The sequence below is a fragment of the Pezoporus occidentalis genome, unplaced genomic scaffold, assembly GCF_034315485.1.
Source record: "Pezoporus occidentalis ecotype Australia unplaced genomic scaffold, CSIRO_AGI_Poc_V1 ctg132, whole genome shotgun sequence".
Taxonomy (NCBI): Eukaryota; Metazoa; Chordata; class Aves; order Psittaciformes; family Psittacidae; genus Pezoporus; species Pezoporus occidentalis.
The window spans coordinates 1,114,830-1,131,779 of record NW_026913126.1 but is presented as its reverse complement, the minus strand read 5'-3'; the positions used below and the strand labels follow the sequence as shown (position 1 = coordinate 1,131,779).

Here is a 16,950-nt window from a genome sequence, read left to right as displayed (position 1 = left end):
TTTGTACAGGTGTGAGTGCTCGTCATTTGTTAATAAGTGGCATGATAATGGTAAAAAAGAGGATATTCAGTCATGTCCTTCATCTCTGTATTTATTATTTCTATTTTTATTGTTTCATTTAGATAATACTGGAATGCTAAAGGTTGAAGATAGCCAGTCACATGTGCAGATAATCCCACATCCTGGTCTGGGCAATGCCAGTAAAGATACCGTTATGTCCATATAGGCAGATGTTTTCAGGAAATTTCAGATATAAATTTATATTAAGTCCCCACCAAGTAAAAAATTCTGGCAAAAAAAATCCAAAAGCAACAAATGGTACCTGTTGGATTTTATTTCAGTCTGTATACTACGTGCTGTGTCTTTGTAACCCATGGCATAGGCAAATGATTTTAATCATGGAGTGAAATGGCACTGGACTCTTTCGAGACTATTTTGGCAGACATAAAACCTATTAAAGAGAGAATCAGGAGTCATATTCATAAAAATATGTTGAGAATAGAAACTAAACTCTAACATCTGCATCATGAGAATATACTTTTTAATTAAAACGAAAGTTTTTACACAGCTAATACAGATCAGTGTTTTTGAGAAAGCTGTTATTACATGTCACAAAGCACTGGTCCTCGGGTTTCGCTTGATTCACGTGTGAACAATACTTATCTCAATGTTTAGATTCGTGGTTGCTTGATTCAATTCAAATTGCGACTCCTATATTTGGTGCAGTACTTGAACGCAGTGTATTTAAATATGCTCCATTGAAAATTAAAACCTTTCATTTAGTCATATATAGCAGATATAGTAATCTAGATACCACACACTTCTTTTATTTGGGTGAAAAAAAAAAAAAAAAAGGTATTTAAAGAAGAATTAGAGGTTAATATGCCTCCATAAAAATTTCAACTCACAGGGCCAGGTTGTGGCAGTTTGCTCATACAGTACTAAGGTACTATTTAGCATGCAAATTGGGTAGTGTGGACTATCTGCTTTTTAAGCACTAGATTCAGATATCCTTATAATTTTTAGTTATACTTTATTCCACACATTGCCCAAATTACTACAGTGAGAATTATTTGTAGAATATCATACTATTCAACTGTGAAAAGCTATCTTAAACTGTAAGGAAATGGTTCATATAACTTCTAACTCTGGTAAAAAGTCCAGGTAAAAACATGAAAACTTATTCTGAAATGAGGTTTGGGTTTTTTTTGTTTCAGTTTATTGTCTCCCTTCCCTCCCCAAAAATAAAAAAAAAAGAATCAAAAAGATAACTACTTTGAAACTTTTCTTTGGTGCTGCTTGTAGAATTTTTCATGAACAATAGATATGCTAATCCCTATACTGTATGTAAACAAACCATGCTACTTATTCACTCTGTGTAATATGTAAATCTTGGAGTTTTAACAGGTTAGCTAAATCAGGGTTCACTCAAATTTTTCCATTTGTTCATCCCACTGATGATATCCCAGCACTGCTCAATGGTGGATACACTTGTTTATTCATAAGTGTACGAATAACTGTCATATGTCTTTCATTGTCCATTCTTCCCTGGATGGGAACATTGGATGGGTTTTTTTCAAGCTAACAGAGACAGTTTTTGTTAAGTCAAGATTAAAACAGTGCATTTGTATTTTGCCTTGATAGGAGTTCCTATTTCTGAAATAATAATGTAGTTTCTGATTCATATAAAGGTGAGTTTCACAGCTTGCAACCACCTTCCAAGAAAGCAGTTTTCCATTACTAACTGATAGTTATTATTGTTTAATTTGTTGTATTGAATGTCTGATGTATTCATAAAATAATGTCAAGGTGATTGTGGGAACATCAGGCCTTGTTGCCATGGAAATACATGTTTACTTACACAAACACATTTTAAAAAGAAAAGTAACTTCTATAAAGTTCATTAAAAGATAAAATTCATTTTTAGATATTGATCAAGTTATGGAAAGAATTATTTTCTATATTTTTGCTTATATTTGTTAACTGCGGGACTGTGTATAGGACTGATGCTGAGTCAGACCATGCTCTACTATCTGTTGCAGACAGTAGCAGGAGATGCTATTCAGGAGGAGCATGTGAACCTGGCCTCTTTCTGGTTTAGCCCCTTCCTCTCTTTCTTAGTCTGGCAGGCAAAAGGGAGCATTTCCACCATCATTTAACTTCTTCCCCACAGTCTTCTTAAAACAAAGTGCTCTGATGTTTCAGTCTTCTGAAGTTTTCAATATTTTGTTTGTTCCATCAGATCTCATAATTTCTCCCAATGTTTCTATCCTTGGTGTATTTGTGACACTCTTATTTCACCTTCTGATTAATTTACCAAAAGTCTGCTCTGCTGTATAGATAATCAAATGACAAAGAATTGCCACCACTGACACTTTTTCACGCTGCAGATGAGTTGTGAACACAAGCTCAAGCTTCAGTTTCTCATTGGTAAGGAAAGCTTATTCCAGCAGAGAAGCTAAGACGTCTACCTTGCCAAGCTGGATCCTTTGGCTCTTGCCATAGCTGCTCTAAAGATCCTCAGTGTGGGTTTATTTTGGATAAGATCAACTAAGAGCTCTGTGGCAGAACACTGTGCACTTTCCTTACCTTCTTAAAGCACATTGGCAAAGCTGAGATTTCCTGGGGTCGTACTGCTGCCACTCAATCTTACCCAGCTACTTAGGCTGGCCCTGCTCCAAGGAAGTCCTCTAGCACTACAGGACACATTCCAGTGTAAGTGCCAGAAGGCTGCAACTTCTGCCTCTCCTAAAGTCTTGTCTATTGCTCTGGTAGCTCAAACAGAAGTTTGTCCTGGAATGTGTGACAGGTTACTGGCTGTCAGTGGGTACCACAGAGGAGGTGAATGCCAGGTCAGACAAACTTAGCTGACACCAGCATCACCATTCAGAAATAGGCTGCCTTTCCTGCCCTCACGCTGATATTGCCTGTCAGCCTGTGCTTATCTTTCCTCTGGCTGTCTCTCAGTGAGCATTGAAAACGGTATCAAGAACAAAGGCACAAATCCACTTACTGTTTCTTTTCAGTGCCTTGATCTCAGAAATGAAAACTTGGGTGTAAATGTAAGCTGTTGGGGGCTGTGCTGAGAAAGAGTTCTTGAGGGCTTTCATGTCATCTTTAGAAGCGTCCTAGAAGAATCACACATGTTCATCTGCTAAAATAAAATTATGTAATAGGCATTCCTAAAAAAGTAATTGAAAAAGTGATGGATATAGGTTCAGAGGATGGTGTAAACACTTTACTTCAGAAATAACCACCTCAATGAACCATCAAAGCCAGTAAAGGTTACAAATTTTGCTACCAGTACTGGATCCTGAAATAATCCTGTTTCCTGAAACAATCCTTTTTCCTGAAACATACAGATGCCTGACACATCTGTACTGGGAAGATGCTTGTAGGTAGGATCATCCGTATGTACCAAGACAACTTAAAGTTCATGTGATAAGAGAAAAAGTGTATAGCTAATGATATACATTGTATATTTAGTTATAGAAAAAAATGCAAAAATACATCAGATAATGGTTGCAGGTCAATGCTTCCTGTAAATCTTTGTTTTGAAAATAAGCAATTTGTCTCTTCCAGATCCTTTAATATAAGAATTCACTGAAACATAATCTTATAAATAAGCAAATGTACTACTTTTGTCAAGAAGATGTAGGAATTGCAAGGTAGAGTAGGTTCAGAGTTATTTGCTTGTACTACATATATATCAAGCATATGCTACAAAAGCCAAAAAAATCAACTGTATGATATGGAGCTTACAATGTAAAAAACAATTCTATGGAAATATAAAATTGGTTTTATGGTTGCTAGGTTTTGTTTCATATCAACTTGCTTTCATGAAAATTCTTCTGTTGTATACCAGAGCAAAGGACCTGCAACATTTAAAGCATGTGGTAGGCTTGTGTTAAATGAAATCTGACCTGACAGATGCTGAAAGAAGATAAATTATTTAAGAAAAACGTTGCATAGAAGTTTTACTGAACTGAGAGAAAGAATAAATTCCCATGACTACCTGCTTTGCACTGAATAACGTCAATAGAAGTGGCAACACTGAAATAGCTATTTCGTAGAAGAAAGACATGATGGAAAAATCCAAAATTTCTGTAACTGCTATTCTTTTTGTGTTTTGGAGGCATGTAACTTTCAAGGGAGCTTAGTGCAACTGTTAATGATTCTTACTCATGTCAACTATTCCTATGAAATCAGGAGAAATACCTGGTGAATAAGATTTCAAAATTATCTATTTTCTTTTCTATAGGTTTTAGAGAAAAGAGAAATTGAGAAATATTCTGGCATTTCAGGTTTCATACGTACACTTTGATCGAACTTAACCTGGGGTGTTACAGTGCTATTAATCCTGGGTATGGCTCCAGGGCAACCGCAACCAGCACAGTGTGCTCTGTTCCGCTCTTTGGAATTCAGGAAACATGCTGGTCCAATAGCCCAGTGAAGAGAAGTAAGATTTTTTTTAAAGAAATATAAAACATGTCAAGACTAAAATAACAATAAGAGCTCAATATTTAGCTTATCAAGGACTACATTAAGAGTTTATTGGGCCAAAATCTATACATATGAACAGAATTTTATTATGTAGCCTTTCAATTCATTAGACAAAACATAGTAAGGACTAAAGGAACCTGACAGTAAATTCACTTTAGAGATAAGGAGCAAAATGAAGGCCAATTTTTTTTGCAGTCATCAGAATTGACTCAGTGAGAGTTGTATATGTTCATCAACGCTAAATGTTTTTTTTATGAAAGTGCTGTTACATTTCAAACTGAAGCTAATGCAAGAGAAATCTACATCCTGTGTTTTGCTCAAGATGAGACAATTATCAAAACAGTCTCATTCAACTGTAATGCCAATATAACTATGGAATCTTAAGCCTCATTTCAGATTCCTATGGCAGGAAAGTAATCTATTTAAGATTCCAAGAGTAATTTTAGTTTGTTGAGTGCTACATCTTTGACAGCTGAAGCAGGACTCTACCAAAGATGAAGGCATGCTTTGTGTGCCTTTAGTCACTCATACTCTCCCCCAGATTGTAGGCTTTGCTGGCAAAATTATGCCAGTAAAAGTTGTAAAGGTGTGTGGCTCATTCATTGGTGTCACTCTGCTCTAGTATAGGATCAGTTATACTTTCAAGTGTGAATCTTCAGAAGAAATCTGTCAAGACCATTGATTTAGAATCTTACTGCTGATAATATTCCTTAATTTAGGTATTGAGATATTTTTCTTAGAAGACATTGAGTAGTCTTAAGATTTATTTACTTGTAAGAAACAGGCAATCTCAGTGAGCTTTCCCATGCAGAATTGTTTTGGAAGAAAAATGCAAAAATGTTCTTGTTGACCTTTGTTAACTAAAGAACATCTCTTCTTCATTCAAAATGACCTTTCTTTTCAAAATGGAGTTAGGTTATATCAAATAAGGTTAACAGCTTTAAAAGTTCAAAACCAAATTAAATCTGTTGAGGTAATCAAAATATTTCTGTTGACCTGACCTTTATCGATTTATTCATCCATTCAGTTTTTTGGATGATGGCATGTAAAAATGCTTATATCTGAGACATTGCTACTGTTTCAGGGTAGGAAAAATAATGTTCAAAATTCTTATGAGACAAATCTTTTCATGTACTTTCATATACTATGATGCACCTTACATTTGACTGTCAACAAGAAATTGGGAGTTGATTTTTAGACAGAGCAATTATTGTGATGGGGAAGTTGAATCACCTAATTCTAGAAAGACTTTGGAGGAGATGTGGGTGCTTCTGCTACAACTATTGTGATGTAATTATGAGAATACGCTTAAGCTGTCTTAGCATTTATGAATTAAAGATTTGCTCAAAATTTTTCAAAACAAAGGAAAGGCTTGCACTTAATACAACATTTTCTGAATTATGTCTTAGTTCATTCATACAAATATCAGCAAAATCATTCACTAGTTGGATGACGGACTGTCATATAACCGTTTTGGAGAGTATAAAAGAACAGGTGAGGAAATTAAAATCTCGTTCATGTTGAGAAGTCATTCTTTTTATTTGCCACAGCCAGGAATATATTCATCAGTGCCTGCATAGGGGAACAGTGGTCCCAACCGATGTTTGCATCTGAAAATGCCATAACAACCCTATTTTATGTTTCTTTATTCTCCTCCACCTTGAATGTGTGTTTTTAAATCCTCTTAAGGAATGGATTTTTCACTTTCGGCAAGAACACAGTGTCTGTTGTTGTTGTCACTGCAATGCAAATAGGCATAGTAATAAATATTGTCAGAATCCATAAATCAAAGGAATTACAGCACTAAACACAAACATAAGAGGTGAGATTGTTTCCCTTCTTGTCCCAAACGGCTGGGCAGAACTGGGGATCTGAGAGATTTTTCTTATTGGGAGAGCAATGGATGATAGGTTCTGTTAGCTGCTGGGTGCAAACCTGACTTATTTACAGGAAAAGTGCTAAATCCTATTTCTCTAAATGCCACAGAAGGAGCACTAAGTCATATCTTTGCTTACAAGTCAAAGCCTACTCAATGACAGATTAGCTGCAAAAAGAGCCTCTGTCTTCATTCGTGTTTGTCTTTGGCTGCCTGCTGCATTTTTGCTCTAATGTTCTCCTTTACACACTTGCTGTACTTCCACATTAATGCTGTCTGTTTCCATTACAGTAAGCAAGGAGGTATCGAATTGCTCCAAACACCAACAAGAGTGGCTGGCATGGTCTCCAGTGTAGCAGGCAATCCTGTAAGGAAAAAAGACAAATGAAAGAAGCTGCAAGTCCTGCTTGTCAGCCACAATTCTGGGCAGCTTCACAGGACAGGAGAGGAAAATAATCTTCCTCAGTTTGTAAAGCTGATACCAGGAAGTGCACATTTATGGAAGACTGTGCAGTGCAGGAGGGTCTGGGTGGTAACAAAGGTCTTCATTCCTCTTGCCTGCTTTTCTCATGTATCTTGGCCTTTTGCCTTCTCTTCCAAGAAAACACATGTTTTACTGCCAAGAATGATTTATTAAGTCTGCCTCCATGCAGAACACAGAAACGTTTCATTAGCCAGTCCCTATATAAGTAATTGGGGCAACATTCTCTGAGGAAATAACACAATGTAAAATTTCTACTGAAGAGACTGCTGGGTGCAGAGTGGGGAGACTTAGTCACAGTTGTTTGAACCACTCCATGATGCAAGAGAATTTTGCCTTTTCCCTTTCTTTGCTTGTCTGTATTTGTTTACAGGGATCACAGGGGTTTCTTTACTCAGTCTAATCCATTATTTTGCATTTTCCATTAATGCAAAAAACTGAAACTGCCTGGACTAAGGGATGATATTAATAAAAATATCAATAAATCTCTGGGAACCTTTTGGGTCTCAAAAAGCTGTTTCATTTAAACAAAAATGAAGCACCACAACAGTAAAATAAAAATCATTAAGTTAAGTGATGCTATAAATAATGCTGCTGAGAGATTTTCTTTATGAGTAACTGTATGGACATAATCAAAATACAAAGACTTATAAATAGCTGTTCTGCCATTTTATCATCTTTAAATGACACTAACTTACAGTATTTATATTTCCTGCTTTATGGAATTAGTTGTACAAGAGACAGATGGAGAGATAAAAAGTAGGTTTGTTTTAAAGATATTACAGTGTGATTGTATCACTGTGATTGTATTACCAGGAATTACAGTGATTATCTCTAACGTGTTTTCTTTTTTTTTTAGTGTCTTTCTTCACTCTCATCCACTTACAAAGTTAGACTTGGATTCTGTATTTGAAGCAACTGAGTCATATAAAATAACTGCAGTTAATATTCTTGAAACCCCAAAATGTGTTAGTACTTTTTTCCTTGGCTTATGTGGCACATCTTTTCCATGTATTAGAAAACCAGACTGAAAAAAAAAGTGATCAGATAAAAAATAGGGACATGCAGGTTGGTATTCAATCAAATGTTATTTCACTGTGCAATGATTTCTAGCTAGGCAACCATTACAGAATTACTGTCCCATAAGTATGCTATGCTACAATACCATTTGAAATGAAGGTTTTTTTAAGAGTTACAGGATAAATAGGATTTCTTCTGAGCTGTTGGAAGAGTTAATTTTTTGAAATGTCCATTGACTGAGGTGGAGTGGGAGCTGAATTTCAGTAGAGGAAGAAAACAACTGAATCAGGAAATAACCTAAAATCACCCTGGGTAACTTCAAAATATCCTTTACTTCACATCACAGGGGCAGGGGGGTGTATGGAGATCTGTGTGAGAAACCTTGCATTCTGAATCGCTTCATACTGTAGCTCTTTGCAAATCTTCCGCTGGAGGACTCCACCGAGCCACTCCTGTTGAGTGCATACTGTTTGCTGAACTGCACACTCCTGTTCAGGGCATGCTGCTCCCAAGGCTGACGGCTGTCCCACCTAATTCCCACCTGAGCATAAGCAGTGGGCCTATAGTTTAAAATAATACTGCTATACTGCGCTGCTGCAGTACTCTTCACCACTGTGGAACCACTGGAAACGTTAAGTGCAATCCTTAGCCTCATTCATTAACATATTTGAAGTGGAAAGGAATCTTCTTTAAGTTAAAATTAAGGTTTCTAAAACTATGAAAAAACACAGCAACTTTTGGTTTTTGTTTTGCATCAATTTGAAATGCCAGTAATTTATCTTTAGTCTCTATAATTAATATGAATAAATACAGTTTTAAAAGGTCATTTTAGGTTTTTTAAACCTAAAAATGGTTTTTTAGGTTTTTTAAACCTAAAAATCACACATTTTCATTTGAAATAACTTTGCAAGGGGATATCATAAAGAATTACAAACCTGATTTTAAATATGATTTCAAGTTATTAAATTTATTGAAATTGATCCTTTTTAAAAAAAAATCAAATGGAGAATGTTTTCTTTAACATATTTTCTAGTAAATTTCAATTTAAAATTATAAATAGAATTAGAGTTTAAGAAATTCCTAATTCTAATTTGACATTTACTGTAAAAGCACTGAATCTAGCTCTGGAGCAATAAAAACTGGAGTGAGAATTTTTAGTGATCATAGTTATTGGAAAGAAAGATGTTTTTTTCTAACTAACTCGAAGTAAGGCACAACAGGCTGAATACCTCTTGGACTTCCTAGGCAATGAAATGAGAAATGAGGCAACAGCTCCCTTTCTGATAATGCCATGAGCATTAATCCATTGCTCTGGTACAAATCCACAGATTTTGGTCTGAAGCAGCTCTAACCATTTCATGAAATAAAATTTTATCTTCCACCTCAGATTATGGGAAAAAAAAAATTAAAAGTAACATTCCTAAATTTTTGATCCTCATGAGAAGTTTTCTATTCAGGTGGAAACTGATATAGCATGCTATCTTGCTGCAGTTATGTATTGATAGTTATCCTGGGCTCAGCAGTAGCAGTCATTTTTCTCACTCTTAGTAGCTGGTGCATTCCTGTGTTTTTGACTTTCAGCCTGAGAACAATGCTGATAACACCGATAGTTTTAGATAATAGTCATCAACTGTAACTGTTTTTAAAAATATAAATAATATTATTTAACTGATTTGAAAAAAATGTATCTAAATTCAAGTGTAAAATAATTTTCTTCTTGGGACCTGCATGAGAGAGCATCAGGCATGCATGCTGGATGCACTGCACGTTGTGATTGCTTAGGACCTCATCTTTACCGTCTCATGAGGTGAGAATTTTTATGTTTCTTATGCAGGAGTCATGGAGTGGCTGGGTGTAAGGATAGTTGTTTACTTGAAGGCTGCATTTTTATTAACAGAATCCTGCATTTCTATACTGGAAAACTGCCCTTTTTATATGAAATAGTACTGTGCTCAGAATTAAAAGCTGATTTTCTGTCCCATGATCATATTTCCCCATGACTCTGAAATAAAAGAAAAATACATAAAGAAAAAGTCTTTAAATCAATCACTGTCCTGAATCATTAGAGTATTACAGAAGTGACCAAACTTCTCAATTAATCTTGAAGAGAAATGAAACTGGTCACTGGACTGCAAGAATCCAGGAACAATTTTGTACTTGGCTGAGCTACTATATAACATACAATTGATTCATAACGTATCTGAACCCAATCTCAGTGTTGATCAAAGACAAGCAATGTTTTATTCTAAGTTGTCTAGCAAATTTTTAGTTGGAAGACATTCCAAGTGATCTACTCCAGCATAGCATTGCATTTGTTATTTTGCATTCATGGCAGGTATGAATACACAAAGTAAAAAATAAATAAATAAAAGGATCCATTTCCTGGCAAATCTCTTTTCCATATCACAGTTGTTTTCCTCTAGAAATACCCTCAAATTATTAAGAAATTGAAAAGTAGACAGCCTCTGATCCTTCTCTTTCTCTTTTCATCAATAACTGAGAGCCTAGCTACAACAAAGTGCATGTGAAAATTGTTGAAATCCTTTTGTGGAACACCTGTACAGAATTTACAGTATAAACTAAATATATTTATACTTGGGGGGTTGGGGGGGTGTGAATTTAAAAGGAATTAAGGATGATCTTCTAATTTAGCAAAGTCTGGTTTTTTCAGATAAGAAATCATATTGGAACTCCATTTGACTGTTAAATGTGCCGAATTGAAAATGCCAGAGACGTCTAATTCATGCTGAAGACTAGCAATAGTATACAGTCATTATGCCAGTTAGATGAAAGCTGTTTAAAAAGAAAATAAAACAGAGAGTGGGATGGCATACGAAGGCCATTTTAACAGTGTGACTGAAGATCCTGTATTTTCTGTACTATGGGAACTGTACAGTTTATTTTAAATTTAGTAAACTGAAGCTGCAGCTATTTATCTTATGTTTCGTATCCATCTTTGGAAAAGGCTGAGCCCTAATGTTCTGATTTTCTCACGAAACTGCAGCTGCAGAAGTGACAAAATGTCATACTGGAAATCTGCTGTGATGTTTCTCAGAAAGCTTGCTGAGATCTCCCACCTGTGAGCTATGTTACACAGCAGCACCACAACTCCATAAATAAGGATCACCTGCTGTACCAACAATGGGACCTGAAGAAGTGAGCACGTAGAAGTACCTTAGGAGGTCAAGCTCTTCTGGATACTGTGTGGTGGCCCAGTCTGTTCTTCACAGACAGTTTTTTGGGGGGTTGGACTAGATGATCTTCAGAGGTCCCTTCCAACCCTAATGATTCTGTGATTTGCTGGATGAAATGCCTCATGATGCTTTCTCCTTTTAAGACCTATGTAGAGCTATAAAGAAGGAAGAGCAATAAAGACACAAAATAAGTCAGTGATAAATTAATCCTCATATAAATATCTCCCCCCCCCCACGGGGTCTTTTACAGAAGGATTTTGCATAGTATAATAGCCACTAAGAAATTGTAGTTATAGATGAAATAATGGAGGTAGGAGCTGACATACATGGATCAAGTAACATCATGCCTAGAAGGCACAGGTGCCTCAGGGTGGTTTGCTCTGTCTTCTCACACCTTAGCCTGAGACAAGGAAAGCTGTCCATTACACTGCATACATTTGTTTCCTCAAGCAAAGCCAAATCCTTAAAGGAATTGGAGATAATTGTTCAATGAAAACTGCACTTGCACCTGAAGCACGGCCTTTCCGCTTCCTTCACACAGGCCACTCTCAAAAAGCAGCTTAAACCAGCCTGTAGTTCTGTACTGCAATACACAGATATGTGAAGAAAACAAGAGTCTCATTGCTGCCTAGTTATTTTGAGGACGTGTAGGAAGGCAGGAGGCACTTGGCAGTCTCTGTCATTGCCCCTGCCAGGGTCCCTCCTGCAAATTTCCCTCCTGGTTCCAGGTGGTTTTAAACTTCAGTTCTCCCTCTGGAGTACCCACCTAAATTATCACTTACCTATTGCGATGAGTTTCTGCCAGCCCACGAGCAGACTAAAAAGCAAAGAAAATGAAGAAGCAACAAAAGTACAGAATTGACTAATAAGGATTTGAACATGCGCTGAGAACAGATATAAACATTCTGTAGGCAGTCTGTTTACTGGTTTGGGTTGCTTTCTAGACCTAGCAGATCTAATGTAAAACAAGCATTTTACAGGGGATGATACACAGCTCTTTTATGAAGTGAACAGATTAAACTGTTTATGCTCAACTGCTGAAAATACTCCGGAAATTTATGTCAATGTCAGAAACCCCATTAGGTTTCAGAAGAGGTAGGAAAGCTTTAGCCTAATCACAAGATAGGAGGTCTTCAGGCTTTTAGGAATGACATCTGAAGGGCATTTAGATTGTTTTCTATAAAAGGAAAGGGCAAATTTCCAGTACATATATAATCACTGGTAGCATTTATGTTGTCATCCTCTCTAAAGCAATAACAAAGTGCACAAATGGTGGATGATTAGAGAGGTCAGTGAAGTGCTCCATTCAGCTGTAATTGTAGAGTTTTTAAAAATTCTTCTGACATCAGAAAATATCGTATGCTTTTTTAACCCAGCTTTTTGCTGTGATTAGTTAATTCATGCAAAATCAGTGAAGAAACAGAATGGCAAATTAAAAGCAGTAAAGCAGGAATGTCATTTTGCAGTACCAATAAGTAATCAGCAAAATCAGTTCACTGTAAAATTACTGCTACCTGCCAAAGCTTAACTCCACACGCACAAGACCTCAGCAAGATTGTCTTTAAAACACTACCACCTTGCAGACCTGGGAAGTGCATTGGAAGAAGGGCTACCCCATATACACTTTTGCTGATGCCACAATCAGTATTCTCTCTTTTCTTACTGCCCCTAGGCACTTCACAGGACATGAAATCTGAATGCACCATTTTAATTAACATAATTTAAAAAATATCATTGCCTAATAAAATCTGGCAACCTTCCTACTATAGGAATTTCTTTTTATCTAACAATATTTGAAAACAAGTTATGTTTTCCATTTCATTATTTTTCTGACCACGTCTTTCAGTTTTGAGTAATAAATGGATAGAAATTTTCCAGTTTTGAAGCAAATTTGCATTAGAGAATAACCGCATACTGAAAATGAAAATAAAAATATTATCTGCCACTGACCAAGTAGGAGTTCTCATTTCAGTAATGTTTTTCAAAATAAGGGATAATTCCAGTTGCTTGCAGGTGGTTAAAAGTGGTGGAGTGTGAGTGGAGGTTTCTATGCGGGCACAAGGGAAACAAACCACATTACATTGTCCATCACACCAGGTGGAAGTCAGCATTATTTATATATTTTATTGTTTCACAAAAGCACATAACTGAAATTTTTGTGTAGTTTGGAATTTCAGAAGAATTTCTCTGTAGTACAGTCTTATTGACACATCAGTTACACATTCAAAGCTATATTTGAATGATTTGCCAAGTGAACTTTACCTCAGACTAACCCAAAATTATGTTCAACTTAGCAGGCTGTATGTGACTTTAACATGAAAGGGTACTTTCCCTTCAGTGCACCCAGATTTTAGCAGTGGGCTTTTGTCATTGATGAAGGAAAATGAGGTAGTTCAACTGATCCCCAGACAAACATTCATAGCATCTTAAATGTTGTGATGCCACTTAATCTTTGCAGTCATTTCAATTCTTCAGCTAATGTTTGGTTGCTTGCCATCAGCAACCATTATGGTGGAGTTATAAGCTCTCTGGGAGAGCTAATATCTTCTACTTGGTTTTTATCTTATTTTGATTTAGGACACCTTTTATCAAAGATCTTTATTCTCCTGTTCAGGGTTTCTACATAAGTCCAGGATCGGAAAAGGTTGTAAATGTTAATGTCTTGCCTACTGCAGGGTTTTCAAAGAAAATTGTGAATCCTTTGACTGTGCAGTGCACAGCACAAGGTTGGTTGTGTTTTCCTACCCTCCTTATTTGTTACATTATTTTTTTACACTGTATGAAGTCAGGAGCAATGCCTCACATACAAAAAGACTGATAAAAGAAACTTGAGTTACAGACTAATGCTGTGACCACTGAAATCCATAGCAAAATTCATAGCAGCGTCAGAGGCAGCAGGAAGCTTTAGGAAATTATTCAGCTCTCTCTGAAGTCTTTCCACATACAATTCTACATTTCAGTTGGTGAAAACATGACTTTTCCTTATCTCATATAATAATCATTATACTTCTGTATGAGACATTTTGCAGATGTTATTCATCAAAAAGGGAAATTTGCAAAGCCCACTGTACCCAGTTGGGTACAGAAAGTTAGGTCTGGGTTGATCTTAGCTGAGCTGAATTTCAGTGTTTCAAAGTAGAAAGAAAATACAGCTTTCGGTATTTCGGTGTTCTCTGTAAAGTAAAACAGACTGTATGTACGCACATAGCCAACCGGAATATTCTGCAGAATCTGTTAGTATGTCATATGAAAAGCACCTTGTGTTCTTATAAAATGTACACCTTTAAAAAGCATTTTGAGGGGGGTGGTTCTTACAGGTTTCTCTGAGTCTTTATTATAACTTCTGTCTCACATAAACAGTCCTCATAGGCTGCAAGTTGTCTTGATTCTGCACTTCTATACAATATCTTTTTCAAAATAAATGGAAACATGCAAAGCTTCCAGCAGTATTAAATTCTTCATTGATGTTCACTCACTCTAAAGGACATGTTTTTCCCAGATTTTTGATGATTTTTACTCTATTGCTGTGGCTTCTATAGTAAATGGTCTTTGGTTTAGCTCATGGTTATCAGTGAAAAAACACCTGAACCACAGCAGTGTTTCATACATTGTTTATCATCTATTTGCCAGTGACACAAGAACCTCAGGTGAAAGGACAGATGGCTTTAAGTACATTTATTCTCATGCCTGTGCATTCAAGCTGTTTGCCTTGTAGAAAAATTAGGTGTCCTAAAGTTGATAAATGTGACTGACATCGTTAAAGACAGAGTGACTTCAGACATTTTGTTTCTGATTTGCAGTAAAGGTGACCTCAGCTGGGGGTAGCTATCATGCAGTTGTTTCTTCAGGTCTTTGCTATTGACTGTACTCTTTTGCAGGTTCATGGGTCGGCAGTCATCACTAGTTTAAAGCTGTCCACTCTGTATCCTACACATCCTCAATCTACTGATAATAGATTTAAGTACCTCTGAGGTGTGGATACAAATGAAATCTGAATCTAAATATTTCACCTTTTCTTCTTCCAGCCGGACCCCGCTGGCAGAGATATTTCCATCCGACCAATCTTGGAGCACTGCGAAAACACCCACATGACAATATGGCTTGGGATAGTCTATGCTTATAAAGGGCTGCTGATGGTAAGCATAGCTTGTTTTGCACAACACTGTCTTCAAGCTGCTATTTACTGATAGGCATGAACTGAATTATATTTGCTTTTCTGATGGCTGGGAGTGATTTAAAACTTCCTTGAATACATCTTTTATATTTGGACCATTTCTAAAGTACATTTGGTAGTAATATATGGATATATGCATATGCAATATAAATAAGACATTAACAGCACTTAAAGATAATACTATAGATATATGGCAAAACAAGAAATTCAACAGTAAAAAGATGGATCCATGAATGAGTAAACTTTGTAGGTAAAGAAGCCCAATCATGTGAATTCTTTTAGGTTTTCCAGAAAGATGGGACTAGGTTATTCTAGATGCTTGCCTCTGAGTTTCAAATGTCCTTCATGAACAGCCGCAGGAGACACAATATTAATTTGTAGCCTGAATCAAAATAACCCTTTTATCACCAAAGCCCATCTCCACAAAAAGATTTCTAAAACCTTGGGAGCCAGGAATCCTGAACCTTGATTAAAACACTGTAATGGTGACTATTAGTGATTAAAAGCTCCTTGGCCTGAAGGTTTTAAAAACATCTGAATTTGACAGCACTGACCAGCTGAACACCTATCTTGGGCCGAGTCCCATCTGGATCCTAAATCTAGATAAACATTCCTTTACACTACCCGGAGGGTTCAATCTGTTCTGTGCGTTTGCAGCATGCCTGTTCAGTAGGACACCCGTGAAAGACTGGGTCAGCTGCTTCCTCTCAGAGTGGTTGGTGCTGCTGCCCTGGGGGAAGCTGGGGAGTGGGAGCTGCTGGTGAATGAAGTACTTGTTTTCCCTCTCCACATTGAATGACTGCTCTGCTGGGCTGCAAAACATGCTGCTTTTTTTCAGGCTGAAAGATCTTCAAATATGAAATATGAAGATCAACAGGAAGAGATGAGGGCTATTTTTGTTTTTTGAATTCTAGTAGGCTTGTGGTCAGAATAGGCTGTTGGGAATGCCTTCAGGCAGAGAAGGCACCAACACCAAGTGTCTCCAGGTCCCAGGTGAGAGCTCTGATCTTGGAGTGACTAGCCAAAGGGAAGCCTTCCAACCTTCCCATTCAAAAAAACAAACAAAAAAGAGAAGCCATTTTAGGTGTAGATGCCTATTTTTCAGAGAACGCCCAAGCAGGCTGTGAAATCAAGAGCTAGTACTTACTTGATCCTCCCAAAGGGATCAGGAATTATGGGAGTTTTCACATCTCAACATGTCTTACCACACAGCCCTGAGGGGCTCTGGATTCACAGTAATCTCAACTTGTAGCACAGCATCAAGGGATTTCTGTTTGAAAAGTAAACAAGTAAATATGTTTGGTTCACTTAGGTGTAAATGAACAAATAGCATTCCTTTAAAAATATTGAAGAATTCGAGCAGTGGGGATTTTTTGTAAAACTAACTTCAATAATATCTTCAATTAAAAATTAAAGAGGGAAAATAACATTATATATTTTTAAAAACCATTCTCTGATAATTTTCTTTTAAGCTTCTTTCAAGTTTGAGTTGTGCTGGATAGTAATCAAGCTGCATTGGTTCTCACTAGTCCTTTGCCCGAAATTAGTTGGTTGTTATGTCTGTTGCACTGTTTTCTACAAGATATGTGACTCAGTTTGTTCAAGTTTGCAAATGCCATTTGGCATTACTCACTACACTTATTTCAGGCACACAGGGTTTCATAACCACTGGTGAAATATACACTCTTTATTACTCCAGTGC

General features: G+C 36.7%; 1 protein-coding gene across 3 annotated transcripts in view; it reads left to right on the top strand.

Moving 5' to 3' along the window:
- GABBR2 (gamma-aminobutyric acid type B receptor subunit 2) overlaps positions 1-16,950 on the top strand; it is a 448,751-nt gene that overhangs the window by 396,280 nt on the left and 35,521 nt on the right. For all 3 annotated transcript variants that reach the window (XM_062608972.1, XM_062608975.1, XM_062608974.1), the window contains one exon: positions 15,100-15,210. In XM_062608972.1, the coding sequence (XP_062464956.1) occupies positions 15,100-15,210 (111 nt within the window). The remainder of the gene's footprint in view (positions 1-15,099; positions 15,211-16,950) is intronic.